Source organism: Aedes albopictus, chromosome 2 (genome assembly GCF_035046485.1).
Source record: "Aedes albopictus strain Foshan chromosome 2, AalbF5, whole genome shotgun sequence".
NCBI classification, from domain to species: domain Eukaryota; kingdom Metazoa; phylum Arthropoda; class Insecta; order Diptera; family Culicidae; genus Aedes; species Aedes albopictus.
In genome coordinates, this window is record NC_085137.1 from 511,118,815 (window position 1) to 511,132,231 (window position 13,417).

At 41.2% G+C, this 13,417-nt stretch overlaps 1 protein-coding gene across 1 annotated transcript; it reads right to left on the bottom strand.

The window, feature by feature from the left end:
* Positions 1-1,341: 1,341 nt before the first annotated feature.
* Positions 1,342-2,520, bottom strand: LOC109404761 (adenine phosphoribosyltransferase). The gene is made up of 3 exons (XM_019677698.4): positions 2,097-2,520; positions 1,794-2,031; positions 1,342-1,728 (listed from the first exon to the last, which is right to left on the bottom strand). The coding sequence occupies exons 1-3, from the start codon at positions 2,171-2,173 to the stop codon at positions 1,492-1,494; spliced, it is 552 nt and encodes a 183-aa protein (XP_019533243.3). The 5' UTR covers positions 2,174-2,520; the 3' UTR covers positions 1,342-1,491.
* Between the last annotated feature and the right edge of the window lie 10,897 nt (positions 2,521-13,417).

Sequence of the window (13,417 nt, forward strand, 5' to 3'; positions counted from 1 at the left end):
AAACCCGCTTCAACAGTGCATCAGAACTTCAGATGCACAAATCTCAAGAAGCAAGCTTCAAACAACAGTGCATTTTATTATTCTGTTCTTGCTCACTTGTAATAAGCTTGAAATAAGAAGCTCAGGTGCGCTGGTTTTGTTTATGGAGAGATTTGTGCTTTCAAAATCGTGAGTAGGGGCCAAAGTCGGCCATTCTGGCGGCCATTTTGGGATTCTAACAAGTCTGTCCTTAAGCTTAGGCATAAAGGCCAGGACACGGACCAAATACCTGTGTTCCATCCCAGGAAGCTAAGGACCAAGGGGTGACATTAACCTTCTTAGCATCGTCACCCCCATCGATTTTCACATTCTTTGCTTTCTAAAAAGCTGAGCGGTTGTTACGAGATGTCCCCACTCAATGGCTTTATTGTAAACTCAATAACGCTGCACAGTAGGCCTGGCCATTTTAATGCTTGTAATGCATTTCCGATGTACTGCAAGCATTAATAATGACAAGAAAAATGGTAGAATTAGTCGATTCTATCATTTTCCAGGATTCTTTCAATGAATGGCTGGGTATGTGTAGACTAGACTAGACTAGTATCCCGATCTTTGTCACTTTTAGTATTTTATTTTATTAATGCACAAGGGGGTCATAGGGCCAAGTCTCCAAGGCAAGTCCAAGAACTCACATCGTCTATAATACACCGTGGAGTTTCGGAGTAGGCATTGCAACCTCTTTAGCCATGCGGCTTTTAAGTTTTACGTGGCCTTAAGGATGAGGAAAGATGGGAGATTGATTTTGCGTATTGAGCTGTGAAAGAATGTGTTGTTAATTAATTGGTCAACGTTATTCACCTTTGCATATTTTCACACAAAACGAACAAGTTTGATGAAATGGTGATTGATTTCAGTGAACCGTTTATGCTAGTTCTTCTTGTGGTTGTGATTCTTGTTCTTGTGTCTTCAATATTGGAAGCTTGGTTAATAATAATTTCAAAAAATAGAAGGACAAATTGTGTATAAACTTCCATTCTGCAAATAGAAATCAAATATATCAAAAACAACAAAAAAGGACCGTGACGTTTCTTTGTTTGATCACAAAAAGTATCGATTCTTGTTGGCACCACGAGTGTGCATCTTTCTCTGTAGAATGAAGATATATTTAAGTCCCGAGACCTGACAGCAATCAAGCTGATCACAAGGTTGTGTCTTTGCCCAGGGGTGTTGTCACTTTTAGTAAAACAAAAATGGAAAAGTCGCGTGTCATGTGAATAACGTTTTCGAATCAAGTCTAAATAACTGTTCGAACTATTTGTGGATCTCGTAAAGTGCATACAAATAATTGATGTTCAAAACAAATATAGTAGATACAATTTTATTTCAACATAAAAAACCATCGATTCAACAATAAAATTGAACAAAATAACAGAACATGTGGATTGAACATTAAAGGTAAAACCCCATGGCAGAAGTTTCTAGTGGCAAAACTCCTATGTCACGGCTTATATGCTATTCGACATCGTCATAGTGGATAAAGGAATGTACATTAAACCCGGAAGCTTGCAATTTCTTGCGCCCTCCCAACGTTGTCAGCTCAATGATGACCAAATTCTGCTCGACCACGCCACCAATCTGCTGCACCAGTTTATTTGCAGCGTCCATCGTTCCTCCCGTTGCGAGCAGGTCATCAATGATTAGCACCTTCTGACCTGGCAATATACTACCCTGTTGGATCTCGAACACATCCTGAAAGAAAATTTTACTTCATTCACTTCACTTCAATGCAATAGCATTTAAACAAAATTCCTCACCGTTCCATACTCTAGTTTGTACTCGTACTTCACACACTCGCCAGGTAATTTTCCTTTCTTACGAATCGGAACGCACGCGATTCCCAACTCAGCCGCAATCATCAAACTGAAGAGGAACCCTCGAGCTTCGAGGCCTACCACCACCTCGACATCCGGGCAGGTCGAGCGGATGTGTGCGATTATCATGCGTTTGAGAGCTTGACATACCGGACCACTCCGCAGGGCGGTGAAGATGTCCCTGTGATAGGGAATTAGTTTTTTTTTTAAACTTTAACTTGAAGGCAGGAAATTTTGAAAACTCACTTGAACAGAATTCCCTTCTTGGGAAAGTCGGGGTACTCTCCTATGTGTTTCTTGATTAGCTCCAAATCGGCAGTCATCTTCGATGGATGTCCTATCTCTGAATGTGATTACAAAAGACTCCTAAGAAACTCTCTGAACCAACAGTAGCACCTAGAACCTAATACAGTCGGTGGGCTATTCTTATCAGCTTATGTGTATATTGCACGACGACGAATGACTAGATTGTTCTAGGTTGGAATGATCGTAGTATTCGATTGTGATTGTTTAATTGAACTAAATCAACTTCGCTGCGTTTGCTTGAATTCGATATCTAACTAATGGAAGAGTTTTGCCTTACGCAAAAGATAGAATAATTTTGTTTACTGCACTGTCTCTCGCGAGGTCGTCTGTCGGCTTATCTATCGGTCTGTTCTGGCTGTGTCAATTTCGTAGCTGGTAGTGACACGAACACATGGAAACAACAAGGCATATAAAATGGATACGTCAAAACTGACATAGCTGGTTGCTAACGCTACTTCGACTGACAAAGCTATTGCAAAGAGAGTTTGAAAACACGCAAAGCGATTCTTATAAGAAACTGGTTAAATTATAACCATTACTACTTATTCACATTTTGTCAAAAGCGACTTTATTTATAGATTTAATGCTATGACCCTTTAAATAATTAAATTTTGCTCTTACCATTTTCAGCTCCCATAGCTGAATAAAGCTAGATTGCAAGTACTATATCCATTTTAGCACATAAAACATGTTGCCTATTATGAATGGATTACGGGTTATGGTAATGAAAAAAATTATAGTAAACAACATGGTGCCAAACGACGTAATAGAAATAGCTATTAATGCAACGAGTTGAAAAAAATAGTTTTTTTTTACAAATCGAATCTTACATAATATGTAAAGGCATTCCATGAAAAAAGAATAGACTTGATAATAAAAATGCTCCTATATTGCTCAGGTAGGAATGATCTTCAGCAAAAATTTTGAAAATCCAAAAAACATTTCTCATTTTTTATATTTTGGAGTCGTCATAACTTTTGAACCAATCGACCGATTTGTATTTTTTTTTTCACGATGAAATACATATTATTGGTACGAGATTTAAGAAAAACTACCTCGAACTTCTAGTCGTTTTTGAGCAGCATTTTTTAACTTCAAATTTGGTGGTCATATATGTATGGAATGACCATGCGTCTCCATCAGTGAAGAGAATTGTCAGACAAAAAAAGGCACAAAACAAGCAACAAAGAAGGCGCGATGATTACTCTTTATCCCTACTGGTAACAGATAATGACATGATCTCGTTTTTTTTGTTGCAGACAAAACGGAAGCTGAATTTGTTGCGTACTTTTCAACTCATGAGTAATCAATTATTACTAACCCAAAGTCAAAACTGTTTGATGATCGAGCTTCACCAGAGTTGCAGTGTTTATCGACCCAAAGTTACCGTTTGAAAATCGTAATGCAAGGCTTAAAAATCTCTAAACTCGTGGTGTACGATGTTAATCATATTATTTTCAAATTGGGACAAACTTATGTCGCATTGGGTGGATTGACGCAACAAATACAGGTTGCGACATTGTCATTATTGTTGCGCGATGGTTGAATTTTGATTCACTGGTCTCCATCATTTTAAAATTTCCTTGTATTTTCCATTTTCATGTATACATACAGCATGGGCTACTGAGTGAACTTCAGCTAGTAAAAATGCCAGAAAATTTGCCTACTGCAGAGTGATCCTCTATGAATTACTTCAGGCATTCCTTCAATAGTTCCTTCTGAATTCTTCCATAAATTTCTTCTAATTTTCTTACATTTTTTTCTCATATTCCTCCTAGAGTTTTTTTTTTCTAAAATTCATTCAGAAGCTCCTTCTGAAATTCTTTCAGGAGTACTTCAGAGATTCATCTAAGAGTTCTTTCAAATACAGATAAAAAAAAAACTTCTGCAGAGGTTCCTTCGAGGGAATCCAGGAGTTCCTACTAAAACTTCTCCAGCAGTTACAGTATCGGACAATAAATATGCACCAAAGCCGTTTTTCCATACAAACTAGTCAACTTTAGCTTGGCATATCTCAGTTATTTCTCAACCGATTGTTTTCATTTTTCTGTGACGAACTACAAAACATTTCAATTTTCAAAAACTATTGAAAAAGTTCAGCGATAACTATTGCAATAAAAGTTACAGATAGTTTGAATTTTGACATTAAAAATGCACCAACACAAAAAATTGTGTAGCAAAAAATGTTGAAGTCAAATCATGTTGGTCTCTACAGCAAACTTATTTGTCATCACACAAGAAACATATTTGGCGAAAGCACCATTATGATATGACGAAAGCATTTTTTGCTATAACATTTTTTGGCTTGGTGCATTTTTATTGTCAAAATTCAACCTATCTGTAACTTTTGTAACAATAGTTATCACTGAACTTTTTCAACAGTTTTTGAAAATTGAAATGTTTTGTAGTTCGCCACAGAAAAATGAAAACAATCGGTTGATAAATTACTGAGATATGGCAATCTAAAGTTGACTAGTTTGTATGGGAAAACGGCTTTGGTGCATTTTTATTGTCCGATACTGTATTTCTGGAATCCACAAGATGTTTTTTTGGATTTGTCTAGAAGTTTTTTAGGATTTCCTTTTTTGAGAATAACACCAGCAGTACCTTCTGGGTTGAAGAATTCCCAATTTTCTGAAAGAAGAACTCTTGGATCCTAGAAATAACTTGTGGTCAATTTTGTCAAATCTAGGAGGAATCCCAGAAGGAACTCCAGGGTATTCATAAAGGAACTCCTGAGGGAATCCTCGAAGGAGCTTCTGCAGGAATCCAAGAAAGACTCAAACTAACTTCTTGAGGAATCTCTGAGAACGAACTCCTTGAAAAATCACATAAGAAACTTTTGGCATTGTTGTAGGAATTCTCAAAAAAAGGAACTTCTTGTCAAATCCAAGAAAATACTTCTTGTGAATTTCCAAAATTAATTCCTGGAGGAACACTAGAAGAACTGCTGAAGTATTTACAGCAGGAACTCCAGGGGGTCTATTGAAGGAACCTTAGAAAGAATTCTAAGATCAATCTCAGAAGGCACTCCTGCAAGAAGTCCAGAAGAAGATCCTGAATGAATCATAGAAAGAACTCTAGGGGGAATGCGAGAAGAAACTCCCGTAGGAAAATCAGAAGGCATTAATTATCAGACTGCAGCAGGCGAATTCGCTGGTAACTTTTACTAATTGAGGTTCATTCAGTGGCCCATGTGTACATATTAAAACCCTAATTAATTCACCTTGCGGTGATGACGCCTTTCTCGTGCCATCGAAAACCCATTTTAATAAAACTCAAGTGACATGTTGATAAATATTGCACTTTCATACGTTTAACAGAATTCCATTTCATGGCATCAGAAATCACATCGTTTATCTGGCTTTTGATATTTGAGCTTTAAGTTTAAAATAAACGTAATCTTGAATTTTGAGCCGCTATTTTGTATTTAAGTTCGCCATCTTTGAAATTCTGGTCGTTAGTGTTGGACTTCAGACTTCTTCCTCATTCCAGATATACCCATATTAAATAGTTTTAGAGCCTAAAACTCGATTGTACAGCCGCCATCTTGGTTATTCTGGTTGCTTTTTTTGGACTCCGGAAATCCTTCCTATACCATATTGCGTGGTTTAGGGCCTAAAACTCCATTAATAGTAGCTATCTTGTATTTGGAACCGCCACCTTGGATATTAGACCACCATCCTGGATATTCTGGTCGTCATTTTTGAAGTCTAGACATCTTCGCTATATCACATATGCTCATATTGAATGGTTTTAGAGCCTAAAACACCATTAAACAGCTGCCACCTTGAATTTGGAGCCGCCATTTGTGATTTAGACTGCCATCACTAATACTAGGGTCGCTATTTTTGGAGTCCAGACATCTTCCTAAAAATATATACCCATATTTCATGGTGTTAGGGACAAAAACACAATTAAACATCCACTATCTCGAATTTAGAGCCGTCATCTTGGATTTTAGATCGCCAGAGTATTCAATCTGATCGCCACTTTTGGACTCCGGACATCTTCCCCATGCCAAATATACCCATAATGCATGGTTTTAGAGCCTAAAACATCATTGAACAGCCGCCATTTTGAATTCTGACATCTTGGATATTAGACCGCCATCTTTAATACTCAGGTAGCCATTTTCGAGTCCAGACATCTTCCCCATACAAAATATACCCATATTACATGGTTTTAGAGCCTAAAATGCAATTAAACGACACAATCTTGTATTTGGAGCCACCACATTGGATTTTAGACCACCATCTCGATTATTCTGGTCGCCATTTTTGGACTCCGAACATCTTCCGCATACCAAATATACCCCATATTACATGGTTTTAGAGCCTGGAACTCTATTAAACTGCCGCCATCTTGAATTTTAAGTCGCCATCTTGAATATAAGGCTGCCACCTTGAATTTTGGGCCGAAATCTGGCCACCACGGATGATTTCCGCCCAAAATTCGTCAACTATCCTAAAGGTTACAAACATCGGCCAAAGGGAAGTGCCTTAAAAGTGAGTGAACTTATTTTGCTCACAGACGTACATACATACACACATACAGACATCATCTCAATTCGTCGAACTGAGTTGATTGGTATATGAAATATGATCCTCCGAGCCTTTTTACAAAAAATCGATTTTATGTGAACAGCCTTTCCAGTACACTTAGTGTACGAGAAAAACAAAAAGTAAAAAAAATATAAATAAAATTAACATCATTTTTAAAATGATGGAGACGCATAGTCAATCCATTCCATACGCATATGAACACAAAACTTGAAATTTTCAAAAAAAATACCGCTTAAAAACGACTAGAAGAACATTTCTAATTTCATATGTCATGTAAAAATAGATAAATTATGAAAAAGTATAGTCCGACTTTCCGAGGGTAAATACGAAGATAGCTGAAAAAACCAGTTTTGCAACGAGTCGCATTCAAAATTTCATGCAATGAATTTTCATTATACAATACATTTAAGTTGATTTGGGTTCTATCTAATTCTAACGGAAATAAAACGAACATTCATTATGAGTTCATGATGGAAATTCTTACATAATTTCCCGCCAAATTTCTAAAATTTGTTTGACGGGAGTACTGGTAAAATTTGAAACCGAAACCGATTTTTTCATGAATTTGTTCCACGAAATTATTATGCAATTTCAATTTCCAATAGAAACCATTCATCTACTTATTTTTGTATGGAAACTTAGAATGACGGGCGTTAACCCTCTAATACCCAACCCCGCATTTAGACGGGGTATAGTTTGAGCATTTTTATAATTTTTGTTTCGAGAAAAATCAAAATTTTTATATTTTTGGCCGATATTGAGGACTGTTTAGTATATCTCAAAATATTTTTTGATGTTTTTTAAAGCGTATTTTCATTTTTTTTAAATCATTGAAAAATTGATGTTTTAGTCACCTTTTAGAAGTCATTGTTTATTTTGCATTGAATCGCTACAATTAACATATTTTAAATTTTTCCCAAATCATTCTACCCTAGTTTAATAGTTTAAGGGAATCGAATACACTCTAAAGTTATTTTCCTTAAAATTACACGGAAAATAAAATTTTCTATGAAAAAAAATTAAAATAAAAATATTTCAACAATTATCATAAAATCTCAAAATGTCTTCATCTCAAAAAATCCGTACCCCAAATAGGCTTCCAGGAAAAATATAAAAGTGTGGGGATGTTCAAAAATAAAAATTAGAAAAACCAAAAACTGAAATTCTCGAAATCGAGAATTAAAATGAATCATCTTCCAAAACATGATTAAATCGATTTTAGATGATGAAAAATGTAATTTAGATCAAATTCAAAAATTTGGGTATTAGAGGGTTAAAATATAGTTTCTCCAATCGATTTGAAATTTTGCACAGTTAATATGAGACCAAAAGTATAACCCAAAAAATGTACGAGAACAAAACATTTTCATCTGCCTACTATTCATATTTGGTACGATGCTTCGCATATCGTTCCGATCCATGCTTTCCTGCACTTCAGTAATCCCACTCTTTTCCTGCTGCCGTTGCTTGCTGCAGTGGATTCGTTTCGCTTCTGCTTGCCGGGTACCGATCATTGGCATTCTTATTGTTCTTCGCTCGTTGACACACCTCGTACCTAGAAGTTGGAGTACCAACCTCTATGAAGTACCAACCACCTCGTATCATTAAGTTGGAGCCGCTAAGGGGTACCAAGAATAGAAATCTGATTCGTCATATGCGCTAATTCCCGTCATATTAGACGGAAAATAGTGAGTAGCTACAGGTATTCCAACTTATCTTTGCCAATCGCTCATCAGATGGAAGCAAACCAATAATGTAGAGTATCAATAACCAGCCCCTATAGTACTGAAAATGGCACGGTAAAGGCTGGGTATGCTGCGCAATTCAGATCCCATTGTGATCCACTAGCCTCTGCCCAGCAACTCCTATCCCTACCTCCACGCGGTACCGGCCGGAAACTATGAGCAACCTTAGGGAAGATCGGGTAACCAACCCCGGTGGGAACTTTGGTCGTAGGCTGACAGGGAAGGGGGGGTTTGCTTCGGCAAACCTGAGCGTCTGTTCTCCAGGAGGAGCGTCTGATCCCCATGTTAGGGGCGGCTGATCTACGTCCGAGTGCCAGGGAAGGACTCTAAGCTCAACTGTGCACTATGGTCCTCCGGAAAGTAGGGGGTTGGTGTCAGGCCCTACGAGCCAGCCGTAAAAAACCATTGTAACGGAAAATCAGCAACAGAATAATACGAACCGAGACCAACGGCAACGACCCCAGCGAACAAAAAGGACTTGCGATTGGAAACTCGGTACGTGGAACTGCCGATCTCTCAACTTCATTGGGAGCACCCGCATACTCGCCGATCTACTGAAGGACCGCGGGTTCGGCATCGTAGCGCTGCAGGAGGTGTGTTGGACAGGATCCATGGTGCGAACGTTTAGAGGTAATCATACCATCTACCAGAGCTGCGGCAACACACGCGAGCTGGGAACAGCTTTCATCGTGATGGGTGATATGCAGAGGCGCGTGATCGGTTGGTGGCCGATCGACGAAAGAATGTGCAGGTTGAGGATCAAGGGCCGATTCTTCAACTTCAGCATAATAAACGTGCACAGCCCACACTCCGGAAGTACTGATGATGACAAGGACGCATTTTACGCGCAGCTCGAACGCGAGTACGACCGCTGCCCAAGCCACGACGTCAAGATCATCATAGGAGATTTGAACGCTCAGGTAGGCCAGGAGGAGGAATTCAGACCGACGATTGGTAAGTTTAGCGCCCACCAGCAAACGAACGAAAACGGCCTACGACTCATTGATTTCGCCGCCTCCAAAAATATGGCCATACGTAGCACCTTTTTCCAACACAGCCTCCCTTATCGTTACACCTGGAGATCACCACAGCAGACGGAATCTCAAATCGACCACGTTCTGATTGACGGACGGCACTTCTCCGACATTATCGACGTCAGGACCTATCGTGGCGCCAACATCGACTCCGACCACTATCTGGTGATGGTCAAACTGCGCCCAAAACTCTCCGTCATCAACAATGTACGGTACCGACGACCGCCACGGTACAACCTAGAGCGACTGAAGCAACCAGATGTCGCCTCAGCATACGCGCAGAATCTCGAAGCCGCTTTGCCAGACGAGGGCGAGCTCGATGAGGCCCCTCTAGAGGACTGCTGGAGTACAGTGAAAGCAGCCATCAACGACGCAGCCGAGAGCACCATCGGGTACGTGGAACGGAATCGACGAAACGAATGGTTCGACCAAGAGTGCAGAACGGTTTTGGAGGAGAAGAACGCAGCGAGGGCGGTAATGCTGCAGCAAGGGACTCGACAGAACGTGGAACGTTACAAACAGAAGCGGAAACAGCAGACCCGCCTCTTTCGGGAGAAAAAGCGCCGCCTGGAAGAAGCGGAGTGTGAAGAAATGGAACTGCTGTGCCGTTCCCAAGAAACACGGAAGTTCTATCAGAAGCTCAACGCATCCCGCAACGGCTTCGTGCCGCGAGCCGAAATATGCAGGGATAAAGACGGAGGCCTCTTGACGGACGGACGTGAGGTGATCGATAGGTGGAAGCAGCACTTCGATCAGCACCTGAACGGCGTGGAGAACGTAGGCACGGGAGCCCACGGCAACGGAAGGAACGACGACGCCAGTGCAGCGGAGGACGGAACTGAACCAACTCCCACGCTGAGGGAAGTTAAGGATGCCATTCACCAGCTCAAAACCAACAAAGCAGCTGGTAAGGATGGTATCGCAGCTGAACTCATCAAGATGGGCCCAGAAAAGTTGGCCACCTGTCTGCATCGGCTGATAGTCAGGATCTGGGAAACCGAACAGCTACCGGAGGAGTGGAAGGAAGGGGTAATCTGCCCCATTCACAAGAAAGGCGACCATTTGGAATGTGAGAACTTCAGGGCGATCACTATTTTGAATGCTGCCTACAAAGTGCTATCCCAGATCATCTTCCGTCGTCTGTCACCTAAAACAAATGAGTTCGTGGGAAGTTATCAAGCCGGCTTCATCGACGGCCGGTCGACAACGGACCAGATCTTTACCGTACGGCAAATCCTCCAGAAATGCCGTGAATACCAGGTCCCAACGCATCACCTGTTCATCGACTTCAAAGCGGCATACGACGGTATCGACCGCACAGAGCTATGGAGAATCATGGACGAAAACGGCTTTCCTGGGAAGCTGACTAGACTGATTAAAGCAACGATGGACGGTGTGCAAAACTGCGTAAGGGTTTCGGGTGAACTATCCAGTTCATTCGTATCTCGCCGGGGACTGCGACAAGGTGACGGACTCTCATGTCTACTCTTCAACATCGCGCTGGAAGGTGTGATGCGACGAGCCGGGCTCAACAGCCGGGGAACGATTTTCACAAAATCCGGCCAATTTGTGTGCTTTGCGGATGACATGGACATTATCGCTAGAACATTTGGAACGGTGGCAGAACTGTACACCCGCCTGAAACGCGAAGCAGCAAAGGTCGGACTGGTGGTGAATGCCTCAAAAACAAAGTACATGCTGGTAGGCGGAACCGAACACGACCGGATCCGTCTGGGTAGTAATGTTACGATAGACGGGGATACTTTCGAGGTGGTGGAGGAATTCGTCTACCTCGGATCCTTGCTAACGGCTGACAATAACGTGAGCCGTGAAATTCGGAGGCGCATCATCAGCGGAAGTCGGGCCTACTACGGGCTCCAGAAGAAACTGCGGTCGAAAAAGATTCACCCACGCACCAAATGCACCATGTACAAAACGCTAATAAGACCGGTGATCCTCTACGGGCACGAGACATGGACCATGCTCGAGGAGGACCTTCAAGCACTCGGAGTTTTCGAGCGACGCGTGCTAAGAACGATCTTCGGCGGTGTGCAGGAGAACGGTGTGTGGCGGAGAAGGATGAACCACGAGCTCGCTGCACTTTACGGCGAACCCAGCATCCAGAAGGTGGCCAAAGCCGGAAGGATACGGTGGGCAGGGCATGTTGCAAGAATGCCGGACAACAACCCTGCAAAGCTGGTGTTTGCAACGGATCCGGTTGGCACAAGAAGGCGTGGAGCGCAGAGAGCACGATGGGCGGACCAGGTGGAGCGTGACTTGGCGAGCATTGGGCGCGACCGAGGATGGAGAGCGGCAGCCACAAACCGAGTATTGTGGCGTACTATTGTTGATTATGTCTTGTCTTAATGATGTTGAACAAATAAATATATATATATAGTACTGAAAATCGAATAAATACCAGAAATTTCACGTTTTAATTTTTTGAAGAATGAGCACTAAGTTTTTAAATTAATATATAACAAGAAATTAAAAAAATACGTTTCAATTTCACCTCACATAAGCTGAAACAGTCGAATGAATTTTACCTTCGACGTAAACATGATGCAGTTATCAAAAGTCTACTGTAAATCTCTTGTTTTTTTTCGTGAGTAAAATGTAAACAACAAGTTGTCTTCGTCTAGGAAGGATGCACGCAAATGTTTGCGATGATTCTCTGCATATGAAGCATCGTATTTCACAGCCACATACAAAGATTTCTTCGTTGCACTGTGCACTTTCTGCTCAATCGTACTTTAAACACATGATTTGGTTTGAATTGCGAAGAATTTCACCTACTTTTAAAATAAACAAACACGTACGCTCTAATCATAATTTGTGACCATCCTATGTACCGTAGTGTCACGTAGAAGGTGTGCCGGGAATTGAATTAAGGTTGTGCCTGAAATAGATGTGGACTAGACGGGAGCAGAATTCGAGGAACTGAATGATTGCGTTTTATTATTTTAGGGAAATTTTAGCTCTTTCACAATATTTTTTGACATGATATAGATGCTAATTTATAAATTAGCAATTGATACCAAATTGACCAAGAGGCATTATGCGAAGCGCAAGAATAAACTCGATCATTATTGGTCAGTGCTTAGTTAGACGGGAATCAGATATAAACCCTATCACTGGGCTGTTGTTACCACTGTTTCATGGATATACTGCCATAATCTTTTGACATCCCCAGATATCATCCAATATTATTATATCTGTTGTATGGTATAACATGCAAACTTTTTCTTTATGAAATTAAATCATATCTCTTCAGAAACGGACTGGTCACCTTGCCTTGCAATCCCCACCTTTTTTATCTCTTGAGTAATACCGTAACAGATAGCTCATAAACCAAATGGCCAACAATCCTGACCAATCTATACAACCGAAAACAAATTATAAAAGACCGACACTCAAAGTTGACCGAAGATTTCTTTCATTTCGTATCCAATAGCCGACAAACACATAATAAATCATGAGACTAACCCTTCTTTTGACAGTGATCGGCTGCATTGCTTGCATCCACGCAGCCCCACTAGCGGGCAAGGACGTCAAGGCCGAAATCAACGAAGCGGACCCACGGTACGTATTATCCAGCAGTGCCCACCATATTCCGGATGACGACCCGCTAGTGTCCATTTTCGTTGATATCCTGCACGACGGAGACGGCGAAACCGATCCGGAACCATACGAGGAAGCTGAAGCCGCCGCGGAGTCACCGAAACAGTCGATGAAGAAGCGGGTTCTAGCAGCGGCGGAAGAAACGGAAACATCCGAGGACGTGGAGGAAGAAGTCGACGAAGAACGAGACAACCGAATTGGAAAGTTTGTTAACATCCACGTGGGCATCGATAACCGCGGCAACGGAAATGGGGATGGGCTTGTGAATTTACCAATGTAACTGAAAGAAAGACAGA

Bases quoted from the DNA above. Each gene is read 5' to 3' on its own strand.
- LOC109404761 (XM_019677698.4), bottom strand. From the start codon at position 2,173: ATGACTGCCGATTTGGAGCTAATCAAGAAACACATAGGAGAGTACCCC. The intron at 2,032-2,096 runs GTGAGTTTTCAA...TCCCTATCACAG, and splicing joins AAGAAGGGAATTCTGTTCAA to GGACATCTTCACCGCCCTGC. The intron at 1,729-1,793 runs GTGAGGAATTTT...ATTTTCTTTCAG, and splicing joins ACAAACTAGAGTATGGAACG to GATGTGTTCGAGATCCAACA.